The 18,446-nt window shown below is 53.3% G+C and overlaps 5 protein-coding genes across 7 annotated transcripts; 3 read left to right on the top strand and 2 right to left on the bottom strand.

Annotated features, from left to right (window-relative positions):
- Positions 1–701: 701 nt before the first annotated feature.
- Positions 702–1,302, top strand: NCU00934 (hypothetical protein; the record flags this gene model as incomplete). The annotated part of the gene is made up of 2 exons (XM_959667.2): positions 702–1,128; positions 1,203–1,302. Exons 1-2 carry the CDS (start codon positions 782–784, stop codon positions 1,300–1,302), a joined length of 447 nt encoding a protein of 148 aa, XP_964760.1. The 5' UTR covers positions 702–781.
- Positions 1,303–3,467: 2,165 nt separating this feature from the next.
- Positions 3,468–6,365, top strand: NCU00935 (hypothetical protein). The gene is made up of 3 exons (XM_959668.3): positions 3,468–4,309; positions 4,377–4,572; positions 4,638–6,365. Exons 1-3 carry the CDS (start codon positions 4,029–4,031, stop codon positions 5,904–5,906), a joined length of 1,746 nt encoding a protein of 581 aa, XP_964761.1. The 5' UTR covers positions 3,468–4,028; the 3' UTR covers positions 5,907–6,365.
- On the bottom strand, positions 6,170–8,388 carry NCU00936 (succinate semialdehyde dehydrogenase). Of its 3 annotated transcripts, none has more exons than XM_011394561.1 (4): positions 8,189–8,388; positions 8,028–8,121; positions 7,868–7,958; positions 6,170–7,766 (listed from the first exon to the last, which is right to left on the bottom strand). In XM_011394561.1, exons 2-4 carry the CDS (start codon positions 8,037–8,039, stop codon positions 6,379–6,381), a joined length of 1,491 nt encoding a protein of 496 aa, XP_011392863.1. In that variant the 5' UTR covers positions 8,040–8,121; positions 8,189–8,388; the 3' UTR covers positions 6,170–6,378. The 3 variants fall into 3 exon arrangements, with proteins under 3 accessions (XP_011392863.1, XP_011392861.1, XP_011392862.1); XM_011394559.1 differs by having other exon boundaries at positions 8,028–8,159; positions 8,234–8,388; XM_011394560.1 differs by having other exon boundaries at positions 8,028–8,388.
- A 1,706-nt stretch (positions 8,389–10,094) lies between these two features.
- NCU00937 (beta-glucuronidase) lies at positions 10,095–12,638 on the top strand. The gene is made up of 4 exons (XM_959670.3): positions 10,095–10,392; positions 10,460–11,090; positions 11,167–11,455; positions 11,591–12,638. Exons 1-4 carry the CDS (start codon positions 10,239–10,241, stop codon positions 12,194–12,196), a joined length of 1,680 nt encoding a protein of 559 aa, XP_964763.1. The 5' UTR covers positions 10,095–10,238; the 3' UTR covers positions 12,197–12,638.
- Positions 12,386–14,982, bottom strand: NCU00938 (hypothetical protein). The gene is made up of 3 exons (XM_959671.3): positions 13,883–14,982; positions 13,518–13,814; positions 12,386–13,439 (listed from the first exon to the last, which is right to left on the bottom strand). Exons 1-3 carry the CDS (start codon positions 14,134–14,136, stop codon positions 13,076–13,078), a joined length of 915 nt encoding a protein of 304 aa, XP_964764.1. The 5' UTR covers positions 14,137–14,982; the 3' UTR covers positions 12,386–13,075.
- Positions 14,983–18,446: the final 3,464 nt, after the last annotated feature.

The raw sequence follows: 18,446 nt of genomic DNA, 5'->3' as shown, positions 1-18,446 counted from the left end.
GCGAAATGTAGATGGTGATCATGCTCCCGGCAATCGCTCACACGCCCCGTCTGTCGGAGTTCATCGAGAGGGAAACGGAGCTTTGAACCGAATGTCAGGGGGGACCATGCTCGAATCCACAGTGCAGCCCTTCTGTACCTGACGCTAATACCATGTACGTAGGCGCACTTTCCAGGTTGTGCTCCTCGAGGTGGAAAGAGTTTTGGCGACAAAACAAATCATGTCAAATTAACAATGTCAAGACGACAAAAATATGGGAAACATGAGTGAGGTGGTGGCCAGCGAAGGGCGGGAGCGCGGCGAACAAGTGGCTTGTTCCGTCTTTTTCCTCTCTTGGACCCCGATTCTGGTTTGACGAACACCTGTTTGAAACCCCGAAGGACAGGTATGCAGGTCGCAGGTTGCGCATTCAAGCTTTTCCGTCCCGCTCGAGCTCGTTGCCCGTCACCATGGTCGGCTGTCGGTACAGGCCTCATCCACCTCCATCTCGGATGGGAGCATTGTAGGTAACGCAAGGGGAGAACCTCACCGACTCACCGTCAGGTCCTCAACCTCGCTTGTGTTCGAGGAAAAGTGGATCGGGCCGGTTGCTGGAGCCTGGGCGAGAGAGCAGCGGTCAAAGCTATCAAGGACAGCCTGGTCCAGAGCCGAATGGTACCCGTCTGGAGACTCGGCTGCCACGGTCAAGTTCGGGATCGCGACCGGCGACGGCGGGGAAAATGGCAATTGCAGCACTAATCCGAAACTTTCATTTTCGTTTTTTGTTTCTTGCTCCATCAGCATGCTCTCCGGATACGGCGCGGAGCCGTTATCGGACGACATCTTGAAACGGAGCTTGACAGCTTTCTCGACACCGACACGTCAGGAAGGGCTGAAGGAAGAGGGCGCGCGGCGCATTGCAACCATCATCCAAAGTTGTCCGGTGACGCCCACTGAAAAGTATGGGCGCTACATGCCAACTACAAACCCCGCTCAAGCCAGCTGCAAAAAGAGATCATGCGTACGGGATGGTGGTTGCATGTGTGGGAACGCCATCGACCTCTCAAATGGTTCAGCATTTGTTTCTTGGTTGCATCCATCAGACCACGAGAGGAGCCCGTGGGTAAAGCCCATCTTGCGCAAACTCATGTGAGTCGCTGCGTGACTGGAAGAGCTCTTCGAAACCAACAATGGCGAACAGTCGGCCTTTCAAATGACTGGAGGAAAGGCGACAATTTGGCCAAGCTAGTAAACATGGCGCGGAAAGGCCCTGCTACCAAGACCATCAAGACAAAAGTCGTTGGGTTGACCGAACCTATGTAATCGCAATCACAAACAGCAAAATACAACAAGAGCCGGGTCAGGCCTACGTACACTAGCACTTCGCGTATTGGTGTGATAAGATAGTCGTCAGTATTGATACGACATGGAAGCAATTCGTGAACATCTTATCTCTGATCTCACCGCTCTTGCAACAGAAACCAACCCATTCGGATCACGGGTGTCTCTTTTGTCAAATTTGCTCTGTTTCTGGCCCGGACTTGTTCCGAACACTATCGCCAATCTCGCAAGAAGCACCCTTGACGGCGTCCCAAAAGCTGACACTAGATCGCGCCCCTTGGAGTGGAGGGAGGTCACGGATATCGCACTAGCATCTTCTGAGCCAACTATCTTTTTTGGAAAAAAAAAAAAAAAAAAAAAAAAAAAAAAAAAAAAAAAAAAAAAAAAAAAAAGAGGGAAGAGTAGGTTTTTCACCAGTTGCGGAAATGCAAATAAAAAGGTATTATCCTGCAGCTAGTGGAAATTGCCTTCATGGTCCTTCAACCCTTTTTAATTCAGCTCGTTTTTGAACGGGACAACCATTCTTCTTTACTTCGAGTCCTGTTAGTTGTTGCTCGCCGTCGATGCCGCCTGTGGTTTTCCTACCCCGGTTACGGTTTTGGTGACCGGGGTCTCCATCCCAAAGGATCAATGCGCCGCCACGGTACGGTTTTTAGAAAGAAAGAAAAAAGTCCGTAAGAAAGGGATGACTCCTATCATCTGGAACATCCATAGACAGAGGCGACCAACGTCGTTATGATGTCAATAATTTGCGCCGCTCTGTCGTATTCTCTCCACCGCCGCAGACAGGCGCTTCAACTGATTACAATCAACATCAAGCGATTCTACCGTACCATTCTCATCTGAACGCTGGCATTTCGATTCAATTGCAGCGCAGCAGTCGCCAGTGTACCGTTCCAGTCACAGTGGAGTCTTGACAGCAAAGGTTGATTGCACATGAAAATGGGCCAAGCCTGGAAATTTCAAGTGTGGATCCTCCGTTGCCCGCTTTCCATGTCTTGCCAGCAAGCCAGGCGAGCGTCAACCCAAGAACGCAACCAGACCAGTATTTCGCTTTCAGTTTTGCGTTCTTTTCGTTGTGGAGAGGACAAACCAAGATGACACAGTAGAGTCCTGCTGAAGGATTGAGAAGGGAACTGAATTTTATACGTATTTATCGGGTGGAGTTGAATTGGGCAAGCTGTCAAAGTCCCATCTCAATACATGATGCAGGGGGCACAGCCTAACGACTGCAGGGTAAACAATACCTACCTGCCTACCTGCTGTTGGCCTCGATTCGCAAGCCGCCATATCGCTCGCAAACTACCTAGTACTCTGCGGCGGCGACATGTACAAAAGATGCGAGAGACGAGCGAAAAAAAGTGCGAGACTGGAAAATCAAGACGGGACAGACTAGAGGTAGGTACTAACTTCCTGTGTTGGGCAAAAAGCACACAGAGAAGTCGTACTATGTTTGATGAAGAAGCGCCGTGCCCCACCGTCTCCATAGCGTGATCGACGGGCAAGGAGCACGGGGATAGGGGGTCTAATTAAGCTACCAGACGCTAAGGGGTCTCCTGGCGCTAACGGCTTCTACATGCACGCTCATCGGCAGGTACCAATCTCGTAGGATTCTCGTAGGGCAATCAACACCTTTCGCAACAGGTTGTTGGAAAGGGGGAAATTGACCTGCAGAAAGCAAAAATGCCGGTACTTGCCTGCCAGGTATTGTTGGTTAAGCGGACGACTTGGCCGGCACTACGGCCAATCAGGAGGCGCCTTGTGCGTGCAGCCAGAGCGCATGCGAAAATCACACATTGTCATCCCTGTCGGACTAGCTGCTAACCAGTTAGAAACAACGGACCAGTTTGGTTCATCCATGAACCAGGACATCTCTCATCTCCGTCAAAGCACCAGCACCAACCTCGCATAGCTGAGGCAGCTCAGGCAGCTCTGACAGCTTCAAGTTGGAATTAGGGGCTTCTTGGCGCCGACTGTCGGCCAACTGCCGCTACACAGACCTTCATGTTCCGTTTCAGACCCTGTAGCAAGCAGAAAAAACTGCAACGGAAGATGGGACGACGGGACGTTGGTTGTCCACAAAAGAAGAGGGGGGTCAGTCTGGTGGTGAGCAGGGGGTGACAGGACGTGAAGGGGGAGGAAGCAGTCGACCACTCACAAGAGCGCAGATCACCAAGATGGAAGTCCTACCGCCGTTTTCTCTCCCACGAACGACGAGAGGGACGAGAGGACCTTGTGTGAGTGAAGTGGAAGTGGAAGCGAGAACCTTGAAGCCAACACCCCCCCCCTCCCCCCATGCCTCTTGGTGTGGTCTTGACCTGGCAACCGGGGACGAGTTGCTGCAAAGTTACTAGTGCGCCCAGACTTCTTGCCTGCTAGGGGAGCTGCTAGGCCAGGCCACTCATTCATTGCCCGTACTGCCAGGGCTTCAATAAACTTAAGTACCCCAGGGGTCATCACGCGGTTTCCTCCTGCTTCCCTTCCCTTCTCTTTTCCCTCCCGCCATCACAACTTCTCCCTCCAGAGATTTTCTTGTGCTTCCCACACACCCAACCACCTCGTGTCAGAGCAACGTCGCGTAATAATCACCCCCCCAAAGCGCACGCTCTCTGCCTTTTCTTGCTGTATTTTTTTCAGTGATACCCAATACCCCTTTGTGTTTTTCTTCCCTTTTTCCAGATACCCATCCCTATTTCACACTACCCAAGATGTCCGACGAACAGAAGAACGTTGAGCTCCCCCAGGAGACTCAGCCTGTCACCACCGCCGACGTTCCCGCCGAGATCAAGCCCCTCGAGGTTGTCCCCGTCACTGAGGCTCCCGTTGTTGTCGCCGACGCCGAGGCTGCGCCCGCTGCCGCTGCCACCGCTACTGAGGCTACCGAGGCCGAGGCCGCCCCCGCTGCTGCTGAGGACAAGAAGGAGGAGGAGGTCAAGCCCGTTGAGGAGGGCCATCTTGAGCACAAGGGCCAGCCCGCCAACTTCCCCAAGTAGGATACCCCCCAGGAGCGCGCCTGAAGGAGAGATTCATCAAGCTAACACTTTCGCCCCCTCCAGGAACCTTCTCTTCTCCAAGAAGTTCTTCTGGTTCGGAAACGAGGCCGTCGATCTGAAGTCCATCAGCAGCTTCAAGGCTGACAAGGCCGCCGATGTTGCGCACCACGTTACCGCCTGGGCCGCCGAGACCGGCAAGGGTCTCCTCTTCTTCAGCGAGAAGTCTGACAAGGCCGCTCCCCACGGCGCCATCCACCTCGTAAGGCTATCTTGATCTTTTGCACTACTATCACCTACACATCGTGCTAACCGCTACTTTTGTAGGCCGATGCTTCTGAGCCCGCCACCGACGGTCCTACCAAGTTCCACTTCACTGCCAAGGGCCACAAGCACGCTTTCAAGGCTTCCAACACCGCTGAGCGCGACAACTGGGTCAGTCAGCTCAAGGTCAAGATCGCCGAGGCCAAGGAGCTCGCCACCACCGTTGTTGAGAGCGAGACCTACAAGAAGACCATTGAGACCCTCAAGCCTGCTGCTGTGAAGAAGGAGGAGAAGGCCCCCGAGGCCGCTGCCGCTACTGAGCCCGCCACTGAGGCTGCCGCTGAGACTCCTGCCACCGAGGAGACCCCTGCTGCCACTGAGGAGGTTGCTGCCACTGAGCCTGTCGCTAAGGAGGAGGCCAAGGAGGAGGGTTCCAAGCGCCGCTCTGCTAGCCGCAAGCGCACTTCGATCTTCGGCAACCTTGGCTTTGGCAAGAAGGAAGAGAAGAAGCCCGTCACCGTTGAGGCTGTCCCCGAGCCCCAGGAGGGTGAGACCGAGGCTCCTGCTGCTGAGGCCGCCACCGAGGCCCCCGCCACCGAGGAGGCTGCTGCCACCACCGAGCCCGCTGTCACCGAGGCCCCCGCCACTGAGGAGGCTGCTGCCCCCGCTGAGGAGAAGAAGGAGGAGGCTGCTGAGACCCCCGTCAGGCCCACCCCTGCCAAGCGCACCAGCCTTTTCGGCAACCTTTCCTTCGGCAAGAAGAAGGCTGCCTCTCCTGCGCCCGTTGCTACCGAGGAGGCCCCTGCTGCTACCACTGAGCCCGTCGCCGAGACCGCTCCTGTGATCCCTGCCGTTGACACCACTGAGCCCCTCTCTACCGAGGTCAACTCCCCCGCGACTGTCCCCACTGAGACCGTCGAGGTCCCCGCTGCCACTAACGGCGAGTCTTCTCCTAAGAAGGAGGTCAAGAGCGATAAGCGCAAGAGCTCTCTTCCCTTTGCCTTTGGCAAGAAGGAGAAGGCCACCTCTGACGAGGAGATTGAGAAGCCCAAGTCTCCCTCTCCCTTCTCTCGTCTCCGTGATACGATCAAGGGCAAGGGTAAGGGTAAGGCCGAGAAGGCTGACAAGGTTGAGGAGAAGACCGAGGAGGTTCCCGCCATCCCCGAGACTGAGGTCGAGGCTGAGGCCGCCAAGGAGGAGGCTGCTCCTGCCGCCACCGAGGAGGTTGCTAAGCCCGCTACCGAGACTGAGGCCACCCCCGCCGCCCCGGCTACCGAGGAGACTGAGGCTGAGAAGCCTGCTGCCTCTGTCCCTGTGACTGCTGCCGCCTAGACATCGGCACCGTCGGCGTCCGAACGGCCGCTTCGAGTTCGATACACTAGGATGGATTGACACGAGGACTCCCTCAAAATAATTTATTTTTTAATAATCACAACACAAACAAAACAAATACCCTACCATACTAATTAATCGCTGCGGGTTTGGTCGGAATCGGGTCTGCATTTCGAGAGATACCCCTTTTGAGATTGGTTTCTTCTGATACCCTCATGGAAAGAACAAGTAAGAGAGAGAGAATAAGAGAGACAAACGGGCATGGAAAGCTTTGCACTCGCGAGAGATTTTTTGTCTTTGGTTCCAGTTTAGCATCATCTGTGTCTGCCTTTGTTTCTTACAGTAGTGTCCTTATAGCCAATCAACCATACTACCATTATACCCAAGACCCTATGCTATAGATTCGCCTGTCCTGCTGTCGCTGCATGACCATAGGAACAATAATCCGTAAAGTTTTCCTCCACATTTGCGCTCACTTCTGTAAAGGCTGACCCATACCTCCAACCGTAACCATCTTGGTCACCTGGTATTCTCCGATACCATAAAGCGAACCTTCCCTTCCGAAACCACTCTCTTTAACACCGCCAAACGGACTCGCGGGGTCCGAAATCAAGCCCGTGTTGATACCAACCATGCCAACCTCAAGGTGTTCAGCAACCCTCACGCAGCGGTGGATATCTCTAGAAAAGAAATAGCCCGCCAAGCCGACTTGGGTCGCGTTAGCCAGCTTGACCACCTCATCCTCCGTGTCAAAGGGGAACAAGCCAGCCACCGGTCCAAACGTCTCCTCCGACGCCATGGCCATGTCGGGGGTCATACCCGTGATGACGGTCGGCTCGTAAAAGTTGGGGCCTAGGCTTTCGAGCCTGTGACCGCCCACCACCACCTTGGCGCCCTTCTTCTCGGCGTCGCGGACGTGCTGCTCGACCTTTTCAATGGCGCGATGGTGGATCAGTGGGCCGTGCGTGACTCCTTCCTCGAACCCGTTGCCGACCCGGAAGTTGTTCTTGACCTGCTCGGCGAATTTCTGGGAAAACTCGTCGTAAATTCCTCGTTGCACGTAGATGCGGTTGGCGCAGACGCATGTTTGGCCGGAGGAGCGGAATTTGGAGGCGATGGCGCCCGTGACGGCCGCGTCCACGTCGGCGTCATCGAAGACAATGAAGGGCGCGTTACCGCCTAGTTCGAGAGAGAGCTTCTTGAGCGTGCCGGAGCACTGCTTCATGAGGAGCTTGCCGACGGCCGTGGAGCCCGTGAAGGAGATCTTGCGAACCACGGGGTCGGTGGTCAAAGTGCTGCCGACCTCGGGGGTGTTTTCGAGGGCGGTGATCACGTTGACGACACCGGGAGGGATGCCGGCGCGGTGGGCGAGCTCGGCAATGGCCAGCGCCGTGAAGGGCGTCTCACCGGGGGCTTTGCACACCACGGTGCAGCCGACGGCCAAGGCAGGGCCGACTTTGCGGGTGATCATGGCGGCGGGAAAGTTCCAGGGCGTGATGAGGCCGCACACGCCGACGGGCTCCTTGATGGTCCATACGCGGTTACCCGGGACTGAGGAGGGGATGGTATCGCCATAGATGCGGGGGGCTTCCTCGCTGAACCACTCGAAGAAGTTGGCGGCATAGGTGACTTCGCCCTTGGCGTCCGCTAGCGGCTTGCCGTTCTCCAAGGTGATAAGGGTGGTGAGATCATCGTGGTTCTCGACCATGAGGTCATACCATTTCCGCAGGAGCTTGGAGCGCTCGCGGCCCGTCTTGTGGCGGAAGGTCTCGAAGGCGGTCTCGGCGGCATCGATGGCTTTCTTGGTGTCTTGTGCATCGAATTCGGGGCAGGTACCGATGAGCTTGCCTGTTGCTGGGTCTTTGTAGGTAGGAACGAAGCGGAGTTAGTTGTATGTAAGTGATATGCGCATCAATGCGAAGACACAGCATGGAAATGCAGGCATAGATAGGTTCATATACCATTGACTTCAAATGTCTTGCCCGAGTGGGCCTTTACCCATTCGCCATTGACGTAGCAAACATCCTTTTTGAAGAGGGATGGATCTTTGAGCTGTTAAAAGGAAGGGAGCTGGTCAAAGCGGTTCTTTTGGCATCAATGAGTCTGCTTATACGGACGGACCTTGGGGGCCATGGTGGAGGCTAGTCGTGAGTATGAGTGTAGTACTAGTGGTAGGGACTTCGTCTGGAAGCGGGATCTGATGATGGCTGTGTTTCTGGAAGCGGAGAAAAAGGATCTTTGTAAGAGAGTCATCTTGGTGACAGGACGGGAGTTTGACGAACGTCAGTGTGGGTGTGGCTCGAAGAAGGCGACGGCGTTCAACTGACTATACTAGTAGTTTGTATGAGGAGAAGGGTCTGTATGCAGCGAATAGGTGCTTCAGAAATCCAAGGCCGCGGATGTCAATGCGAGGGGAAGCTCAGACAGGATCGCAGTTTGACAGGTATGTAACGAGCGGAATGCCGGTCATGTGCGGGGAAGTAGTTGGAGAAAGTCGAGACTTGTTTGGATTGGATGGAGGCGAATCCATGTTGTCGATGATTCGCAGCACTACACTCCAAAGAGCGATGACGACCGCTCCTGCAGTGGAGTTAGTGGGACTGTTTTCCCCAAACAATGCTAGCCTCAATGACGTCGACCTTATCGGGTGGGGTACAGAGCTGGAAGCTATCATCGACAAGCCAACGTCCCTCCTCTCCCCCTCCTCCTCCTCCGTGTCCTTCCGCGAAATATGTAGTATTGGGCTGCCCAACCCGAACGTACATCCCGGCTCTCACAGACTCGCAAAACATTCTGATCCCCGAGACCGACCGGGACGAACTCCGTGCGAGCGTGCGCAACCATATTTTCACAACACGAACGTTACTCAGCAGATTCCCCGAGCCTTCAGCCCCCCTTGACGAGACAGAAGCATCCATAATACAGGTATCGTGCCGGGCATCAATTCTTGTTGACACAGGGGGCAATGGAGATATGGAAGCTAGTATGTGCCCTCATCAAGGCAAAGTCACGTGTATATGGGACAAAAAGAAACGCCAGTGATGTCTCGATGTAACGGGAAACACTCACCTTGAGAAGGGTGTTATATCAGCAAATAACTCTAGCCCAGCGAGAAGAAGACTCCCGGGTCGTGAGAATCCATGTCTATACCAGTAGAAACGCAGAACTTTTGAGTTGACGGGTTCTTCGATTCCTGGGGGGAATGACCAGAGCCCGAGTCTCAGCCACGGATATCTCAATGCTCAGACTTCCCCAAAGATTATCCCATCCCTATGGCCAGTTCAGATAATCACAAACATCTTGTAGGAGCCGCAGAAGCTAAAAGGGGGTCAGCTTTGGCGGAGCCTTAAGTAAACAAAAGCCGTCATCTCACCCCTGAGTTCTCGGCGTCTCGGCGACGACCCCCTGCGACCACGAGCAGCACCCGCTCATTCCTTCCCATCTCCCTGTCCATGCGTTGCTTCACCCGGTGTCGATCACACTCCCCCCTCAAAAAAAGCTCCGAATACGTATGTAGAAGGATGCGGGGTAACAGATAATGTCTTGTCCTCCCAAAGGTCACACCTCAAGGCGCATTATACAGACTACAGCACTGGGATCTCATAGTAGCCGCTAGGGTTGGCGAACAGTATCTTCTTTCTGACTTTCCCTCGTCAGCGGACGGACAAATATTGCGTTTCACAAGATCTTGTCGGAGGAGTCCTTCCACCAATCCCAGTCAGCCCGACTCGGGCAAATAATGATCGAGAAAAGCCATGGGACACGCCCGAAGCAAAATATTGACTAGACGAGATCAACATCAGGGTTCCTAATGGTAAGCTGGGGCTGGGAACGTGATGTATAGAACAAAAGTTCCCCGGTTTCTCTGCATCATGGTCGAACATGATCACACTTTGCGGGGTTTGGTTATGTCGCACTGCTGATCGCCTTATTCAGGCTCAAAAACATAGCCAACCGTATACTCCCAAATATCCTTGCATCTCGTAGTAAACGAGCATGCAACCCGAGGATACTATTTGTTTTTTGTTTTCGTCTAATGATGGGGGTTCCCCGCCACGACATATCGCAAAATCGAGTGGTATCACAGGCTTCGCACACAGCATGCCTGTCTGTCACTGAGACCATGATAGACTACTATGTACTTGGTCTGTTGTGGTGAGCAGGAAGGAGACAGGGAACGAAAATCCAGCATGGGTTCGCTTCATCTAAATACCGTGCCAGCGCCGGTCGGCGAACGAAAATGAAGATATTGTCTCGGAAACTGGGACGCAGCAATTTTCTTCTGGCCGACGCCGACATAATCAATCGAGCCCCTTGCATTTGACCATCATCATGAAGCGAATCCTGGGTCTCATTGCCTATGCTTCCGTCCCAACGGTAATTAATGCGGTGCAAATATCCGTCGACGAGACTGCGCCCAGCAACCCGGTCTTTGACGCGTATGTGAGCTACAGCATCGAGTTTTCTAGCTTCCCCGACTACGCAGGTAAGACTCCTTGCACGATCGCCGAATTTGACAGTTTCTGAAACGTGCTTTGCTTGCTTGCTTGCAGGGAACAACTCTCGTCCAAACACCTTCTCCGAAAATCTCCTGGACAACCTGGGCAAGATCACGGGTACCAAGCCGTACATCCGCGTCGGCGGCAATACGCAGGACTACGCCCTGTACAATGCCTCGCTGCCCTATAGCCTGAATGGCACGATTGATCCCAAGCGTTCATCCGATTATCCAACCACGATCTTCATCGGTCCCTCGTTCTTTGAATCTTACAATTCCTTCAAGAACACCAGGTTCATTCACGGCTTCAACCTAGGGCTGGGCGGCAACCGGACATCCGGCTGGCAGACACTTCTAGACACGGTCCCGCTCGCCTGCAAGGCCTTGGGCGGCGGGAAGTTGTTCGCGTGGACATATGGTAACGAGCCGGATCTGTTCTCTACTTCTGCCCAGGGCCCTGTGAGACCGCCTAGTTGGAACGAGGCAGAGTACGTCGACCAATGGCTAAACGGCACGAGAAAGATCCATGAGTTACTCGAGAGGAACTGTCCAGACTTGGCCAAGAATGGTACCTACGGGTACATTGCACCTTCATTTGCCGGCGTGGGGAACAAGTTGAAGGCACCGAAAGCGTGGGGCGAAGGACTTAATGAGGATAAGAACATCAAGCTGTTTGCTACACATAAGTGAGTTTATGGAACCCCTCAAGAGAAAGCGTGTCGTCTGGATAAAAAAGATTGCTAACGACGTTGGTGATGACAGTTACATCAGTGGCGCAACCTCTCCAGGGGTTACCCTCCAGGGGACCCTAATGAACCACTCCATGACGAAGGCCTCGGTCGATGCCCACATTGTTGAGTACAATCAGGTCAAAGCCATTGATGCTGCGGCTCCACCGCTCATTTTTGGCGAGACCAACTCGTTATACAACCAAGGTCGACCCGGGCTCTCAAATACCTTTGGTGCGGCTCTTTGGGGTGTCGACTTTAATCTATATTCCGCAAGTGTCGGTTTCAAGAGGGTACACATGCACATGGGCACTAATTACCGGGTACGTTTCCATCCACCCTTTCCAACTCCTTTCTCTTCCAGTTATTTCCTTATCCATTCTCATCTTGTTCTTTCATACACACTCTCTTCCTCTCTCTCGAACCGCTCAACCAACTCTAACCTTGCTCTCATCCAGTACGCCTCCTGGCAGCCCATTGCCACCAACAAAGCCACCATCGGCACCAAAGCCCCTTACTACGGCAACATAGCCGTAGCCTCCTTCCTCGCCCCCCCTCCCTCTTCCCCCTACGACTCCCCCGCCACCTCCCTCGCAACAGTCAAACACCTCCCCATCTCCTCTACCCCATTCCTCTCCGCCTACGCAGCCTACCACTCCTCCAACCTCACCCGCCTCATCCTCATCAACCTCCAATCCTACAACACCACCGCCTCAGGCGAAGGTCTTGCCCCTTTACCTCCTTCGTCCCTGACCCCTCGCCCTTCAGTGACATTCAACTTCACCTTACCCGCCGCTTATCTCTTGACGGATGGAGGGAAGGAAAAGCAGGTGGTGGTGAAGAGACTGATGGCAAACGGAAGCGATGCCATTACGGGAATCACGTGGGATGGATGGAGTTATAATTGGGAACTGGACGGAGGTAGGCCAGTTAGGTTGCCGAATGTGACGAGGACGAGTGAGAGCGAGAGAGCGTGGGTTGGGGAGGGGACGAGCGATGGCGGGAAGGCGGGGTTGGGGGTGGTAGTCGAGGCGGGGAGTGCGGCTTTGGTCGAGTTTGTTTAAAACAGGAGTCTTTCCCGGGAGGGAGGGGGTTTGGGTTGTTTAGCTTTGCTTTGTGGGCTTGGGACGGAGCGGAAGGCATTAATTTTCCTTATGAAGGTGGAAGAGTGTATGTAGGAGATGTTGTTTGGGGAGGGGGGTAAGTGATCAAGTGCTGTCACGAGCGACAAGGATCACACAGATGGTAAGGTATGCAGTAGTCCAGTCAACAATTGGGACTTTGTTATTTTGTTTTGACTTTCATTTTTGCTTTGAAGCATTCATGGCGAATAGGCATGCTATTCAATATGATACAATCCAGTTCCAGTCCTTCTCGTGGTATATATGTACAAAAAGAAAAAGAAAAAGACAGGAAAAGGAAGAAAAAAAAAAGAGGACCCAGTGATGATGGATGAATGAATGGGATGTGGAGGGAAAGATGTTGGTATCATGTAGCTGGAGAGACAAAAAGATCCAGCTTCCTTCCCTCGGCATTGTGAATACCTGTGCTGCCCTGTCCCATGGTAGTGATATTGGGGGATTCCATCCATCCTATGAGATGGCCTCGGATGATAATGACCATGTTTGAATAGTTTCCCTCTCCTTGGGCTGAAGCTTGTTTTTGGCAAGAGCAACCAATGAGCAGCACTTTTCCCGTCTTTCGCGAGAACCGTCGTTTCCCTGAGCAAAATTAACTTCAGTTCCAAGGTCCTCGCAGGTCGTTCTTTCCATCCCCTTCCAAGGATTGAACAGGAAACCCAAACAGGTGATCATTGGCCTCGTCCAATGAAATTGGGCTCATCTCCCACGCGCTCACTTTCGAGCAGTGCCCGTACGCGCACATCCATAAGTACCCGCCACCATCACTTCGTTCCACATCACACACACCAACACCCGGACCCCTCAACCGCTCCTCAAAGGCAACCTCCGATCCAACGCATGAAAAGCCTGCGTCCTGGGCGTGAACATTGGTGCCTCCACACCCCCATGACCACCGCCCATTGCCCCCGACATGTGCACCGCCCTCGGGCTCGTAGGAGGCTGCTGCGTGGGTTGCATCTCCCACTCCTTGTTTCCGTAGTATCCCGTACTGGGGCTGCCGCCGTGAAGAGCAGTGACGTTGACGATTGGCAGCTTGCCCTTGGGCTTGCTCTCTTGCTCGCCGCCCGAGTTGCTGTCGTCGTCGTCGTCGTCGTCGTACATGTCGAGCATCTTGTTGGGCCACATGGACCAGATGGAGAGGGCGAAGTTTGCTAGGTAGAGGAATCTGTTTGAGTTGTGTCAGTCGACAAAGAACTACTGCGGAGGGGAACAAGGAGGAAATAAAGTTGATGGATTAACCTACAGCATGTAAATGGTAGCAGCAAAAGCGCCCTTGGCGATCTGGCAGTTCTTCTCGGCGTTGAACGGCCTCGCGACCGAGCACGACTTGGCAATGTACCACGGCACAGGGCTAGGGTGCGCGGGGTCGGCGTAATCAGGCCCGGCTTGGCCATAGACGGAGACGGTGTAGACCACCGTAAGGCCGAGACTGACGATCAGACCGAGGATCGGGTAGAAGAACTTCATGATGATCATGATCATCTTGACGAGCAAGATGAAGAGGGAGACGACGGAGATGGCGACGTTGTAATCTGTTAATCTGTGTGGTGGCCCGTTGTCAGTTGACACCATGTCTGTAGTATCGGCTGCGTGTACTGGGACACTTACAGTTGTGACCATACAAAGGGCACTGTAGGTAAGGGTTGGTGGTTGGCGTATGCGTAGAGAATCATGTTTGGTGATGAGTTCCATCCCATGAGATGGCCGATCTCCCAGAATTGTGTGCGGAAAACGTCTGGTTGTTGGACTCCAAATAGGACGAGGACACCGACGATGCCGAGTAACTCGAAAACCATGCCAAAGTAGAGTGGCCGCCTCATGCGCCATGGCCTTCGAATGAGTCTGTATCCCTTTGCCGCCATTTTGAAAATATGGGTGATGTTGTGTTTTTGTAAGCCAAAAGGATGATGCCCTTTAGTACACAGTGTATCGTCTGATAAGCAATCGTGCCTTGATGATCAACCCTTCTTCCGTCCGATGTTGGTATTCGTATGTATCGTCGTCGTCGCTCTGATCTGATTACCCGTGCGCGCGCAATAATCTTCCGTGTATGTTGGATGTATTTGATATTGCTGAGCTACCAGCAATTTCCCAAGCGGCTCACATCGAATGCCCAAGAAGTCGTCGTCGTTTGTCTTGAATCCTTCAAACCACCCCCCACGTCAGTCGACAACAGATTCCAAAGAGGCGGTATTTGGCTAAGGGAACCGTAAAAGCTGAAAACCAAAAAAGAAGAGGCTGACCAACTACCTTTGGGAGGGAACGGGACAGGATTTAAGAGACAAGACAAGCAAACCAAGACCCTGGAGAGGGCGGCCCTCATGATTGCTCGCAGAAGGCCATCCTTTCTTCCCGCGGCCGCAGACTAACCGACCCGTCGAACCAATGTGCTTGGCTGCCTCGATGAGGTAGCAGAAGCTCAGTGTTACCCTTGTCCGCCCCCAAAGGAGCTCTCTACTAAGAATCTCTGGAGCCAATGCCAGACAGGCTGATGGGCTGCATGGCCCCAGGTCATATCACGCCAACCGCCCAATCGGAGGCCGTGATTGAATGGCCCTGGCGGCGTGTAAGCGCCCGCCATCCCCTCTGGTGCTCCAATCCCGCGCGGCACAGAGCACGAAGACCTTGGTTCACGGTTGAACTGTTGGGATTGACGGCGAGTTTGTGAGTGGTGAAGTGCGACTCTGGCGGACTCTTGTGTGCAACCGAACGAGTCGGACCCTGTTGCTGTTGCTGACACACCCATCTGCTTGTGAGGTGCGAGCTTGTTGCTTTTGATAGTGAGCAAGACACGGGCCCTAATGGCGAAAACCGCCATCATCATCATCATCATCATCATCATCGCCATTCATCCCCAAAGGCAGGGTACACTGCATCAGGTAGGGGAACACAAAATGTCCACCTAGTTCCAGCTGCGGCACTTCTGTATATGTACCTACGGTTCAAGTGTCAAACTGTCAATCTAGTGTAAGTGATGCAGGGTATTTTTATCCTTGGCTCAGTATTGCAACATTACCATTGTCAAAAGGGCGTTCCCGAGATGATCAACACTCATACAATAGTGTTTTGCCTAAAGCTTCTGGATTCGTTGGAGCCCTGAAGCTCTCATCACGGCACGCTCGTGCAATCTTTCCAGAATGTCAGGAGATGATGTCTCGACACAACGGCAGGTGGAAAGGGGCAATTCAACTATTGAACAGAAGCTGCGAGTGTAGGCGCTCTCCTACCTATGTGCCATCAATAGGGCCATCACCTCATGGCAGCAATACATAGATCTAACTCCAACGGCTGTGGCCCGGCACTTGCCATCAACCCATCACCGTCTCATAGGGCGTTACGAAGAGCCGGGCGGCCTCGGCAATCGGCCACTGAAAATCATCGATTGCGAATCGTACCTGTCTCGACTCTCGATTGAGCGGCAAGCTACCTACCTTAGATATGCCAGTGTATCGAAAACGACAACGGGGGGCAACGAGATGGGGTGAGGGTGACGAGAAGAGTATGCATCAGTTGACGTTTGACAGTCCCCCCGCCTGTCACTGTCGCTGTCGCTGTCGCTATCGCTGTCGCCAAACTCACCATCGCCCCGCTGTCTGCCAAACCTCGCTGGGAAATGGGACTGAAAACCAAACATGGAGACGGGCAGACAGAACTCACCAGGTCACACACAATCCACCCAAAATGGACTGCCAGCCGCCAAGAACTTTTCGAGGACTGACACGCAGCTTGGCCCCTTGGTCAGTGCTCAAACGCGCTCTTCAGTCTCCGTCCAAAAAACGGCCCAAGCCCCGGCGTGATCGACCGCGAGTCGATGACGAGGCGGACAGGATTCCACCTTTCGCGGATCCGACTTCAGCCGGTGAGGGTTGCCGTTCTGTGGACCGACCTCCAGTCGAGCCCATACAGTACACTAATTTCCCGTGTTCGTACCGGCTATCTGGAGCGGCACTCTTTATGCATTTAGAGGTCATATGCACTCACGGCAAAATGCCAAGCCTTCCAAGCCGCCCTAGAATAGGAATTTTGAGGGATGTTAGGGGGTTACCCGGTATACCTGCTATCTGATATGCAGATATCAATTATATAGCTGCCAGTACTAAATAAGATGATTGCGAACGGCCGGCTATAAGTATATAAAGAGCGTTATTCACTTTGGGGTGCATGCGCTTTGAGGGGAAGTTACTGCACCGAGGTGTCAATAGGGGGTTGAGGGGGGTTAGGGCTCAAGGGGGACATTCGGATCTTCAGCAGAAATGCCATCAAAACTCACCGTGGTGTTCACCGATCAGCGTCCTACCGCGCATGCTAAAGTACCGCCGGTTCCCGCTTGTCTCGTGACCGAAGCTGGCCGTGGGCCCGTCATGCAACGAACACGCCGCGAATGGAGGAACTTGGGGCCCTAGTGGGCTCGGGGGACTTGGCTTGTCCGTCCAATGCACACAGTCAACCCGTCAAAAATGTCAAGGTATCATTGTCATTGAGAAGATCCAGCACGTCGTGCACGCGATGAAAGGGTTCTCTGCGAATGGCAACCTTTTCTCGGCAACAGAACCCGAGTGTTCAATTGTAGCCCCACGTTTGTCGTGGACGGGTTGATGGTTAACGAAATGTCTGTGCCACTGTTTTATAGTTTGGTGCTGCCCATCGGAAAATCTCATGGTCATCGTGCTGAGCACCTAGAGGTAGCTGCTGGGCATGCGTCCCGATACCACCTGAGCTGAGCACACACAGAAAGTGTACCAGCGAAAATATCCCCGGTTGCGGTAGCTTTTGACTGCATGAGTGGTGACCTGTAGCCGTGAGGTCTCATGGCCAAATAAGCAACGAGGTGGCTTCGAACCTAAACAATGCACACGCTGCGGTCCAGAATATTCCAATTCATCCTTCGGCATGCCGCTCTTTATAGTGCACTACATGCATAACCAAGATGCTCAGATCTGAATCTTCTGAGCACCATCGATCATTATTTTGATACCACCTACCACTTAAACCGCGCTAAGATGTCCGCTTGTTGCATCAGCGCATTTCATCGACGATTCCAAGCAGACCCCCATGGGATATCTACACTACACCTCTGCAGGCATTTACATTTGTTAGTGCGGTGAAATTTTTTTTTGCAAGTGGTTGACTTTATCTTCCCTACAGAAAATGAATGGTATGCCCGCCGCCAACCAGTCAAATTCTGTAAGATGGCGGTACCGCGCTAAGTAACAAAGCAAACGCTGGCAGAGGTGTAGTGTGGTGACATGTTAGCAATCCCACATCGCCGGAGTGCATTCGGTTCGATGCCCGAGAATTCAAGACCCAAGGGAAGATCGGCGATCCAGTCGTGGAAACTTTGCGTGCTCATACCGAAAATATTGAAACTTTCACAACCGCTTCCAAATCGGTTGGGATGTCGGCGGGCGGTCGGATGTGAGTTTGCCATGCGTGTGTTTCCGCGAACGGTTTTGGTCGGTCGTATGCCGAGCTGATCGTTGTCCGCCAGGTATGTACCTAGTGTATGTATTATACCCAAGGGACCTGGCAAGGCGGCCTTGTTCAGATGGGATTTGGGTGAAAACCCGGTCTTGTTGCTCATGGGCTTTTTCAATTATCAGTCAGCCCTATTCAAAAACAAGTTGCGTCGGACACAACCGAAGCTCCTTTCTCAGGTCCAGTTCCAGGACGGAACCGGAATCGAAGCCTTGCCTTGGAGACCAGTTCTCAACAATAGTAGATGGGCAAAAATATGTAGCAGCACACTGTACATAAATAGGTACTTGATTTTTTTTTTTTTTTCATTGGGCAGATTCGGCCCGCCGAAATTCACGCATCCAAAGGGGGAAAGAAATGGGCCCTTCCAGAACGCGAGATCGGCGGACCCAACGATCGGAGCTGGCACAACCGCACAATGGTGTCAGCCAGCCGAGCCAGCTGCCGGCTGTCTCCTTCTGAGCCTGTCTGTTCAAAGAAGACGAGGCCGGCCGGGGGAGGGCTCTCCACGTAATTTTGGTATTGTAACAACGCCTTGGAACAGAGAGCCTTGGAGCCTCTATTGCAACGCAATGAAACTTTGTCGACGTCGGCAAGGGCCCATGAGGGCGGAAGCGACTATGTACTACATATCCAGAATAAACTTTTGCATCTCACTACAATGCACTCCCTTCCCACGTCCATCCAAGTAAAAGAA

This window comes from Neurospora crassa, linkage group I (genome assembly GCF_000182925.2).
Source record: "Neurospora crassa OR74A linkage group I, whole genome shotgun sequence".
Taxonomy (NCBI): domain Eukaryota; kingdom Fungi; phylum Ascomycota; class Sordariomycetes; order Sordariales; family Sordariaceae; genus Neurospora; species Neurospora crassa.
This window is presented reverse-complemented; position numbering and strand designations above follow the sequence as displayed.

Bases quoted from the DNA above. Each gene is read 5' to 3' on its own strand.
- NCU00935 (XM_959668.3), top strand. From the start codon at position 4,029: ATGTCCGACGAACAGAAGAACGTTGAGCTCCCCCAGGAGACTCAGCCT. The intron at 4,310-4,376 runs GTAGGATACCCC...CGCCCCCTCCAG, and splicing joins CAGCCCGCCAACTTCCCCAA to GAACCTTCTCTTCTCCAAGA. The intron at 4,573-4,637 runs GTAAGGCTATCT...CTACTTTTGTAG, and splicing joins CCCACGGCGCCATCCACCTC to GCCGATGCTTCTGAGCCCGC.
- NCU00936 (XM_011394560.1), bottom strand. From the start codon at position 8,159: ATGACTCTCTTACAAAGATCCTTTTTCTCCGCTTCCAGAAACACAGCC. The intron at 7,959-8,027 runs GTCCGTCCGTAT...TCCTTTTAACAG, and splicing joins CCTCCACCATGGCCCCCAAG to CTCAAAGATCCATCCCTCTT. The intron at 7,767-7,867 runs GTATATGAACCT...CTACCTACAAAG, and splicing joins CAAGACATTTGAAGTCAATG to ACCCAGCAACAGGCAAGCTC.
- NCU00937 (XM_959670.3), top strand. From the start codon at position 10,239: ATGAAGCGAATCCTGGGTCTCATTGCCTATGCTTCCGTCCCAACGGTA. The intron at 10,393-10,459 runs GTAAGACTCCTT...GCTTGCTTGCAG, and splicing joins TAGCTTCCCCGACTACGCAG to GGAACAACTCTCGTCCAAAC. The intron at 11,456-11,590 runs GTACGTTTCCAT...GCTCTCATCCAG, and splicing joins ACATGGGCACTAATTACCGG to TACGCCTCCTGGCAGCCCAT.
- NCU00938 (XM_959671.3), bottom strand. From the start codon at position 14,136: ATGGCGGCAAAGGGATACAGACTCATTCGAAGGCCATGGCGCATGAGG. The intron at 13,815-13,882 runs GTAAGTGTCCCA...GCCACCACACAG, and splicing joins CCCTTTGTATGGTCACAACT to ATTAACAGATTACAACGTCG. The intron at 13,440-13,517 runs GTAGGTTAATCC...CAACTCAAACAG, and splicing joins GCTGCTACCATTTACATGCT to ATTCCTCTACCTAGCAAACT.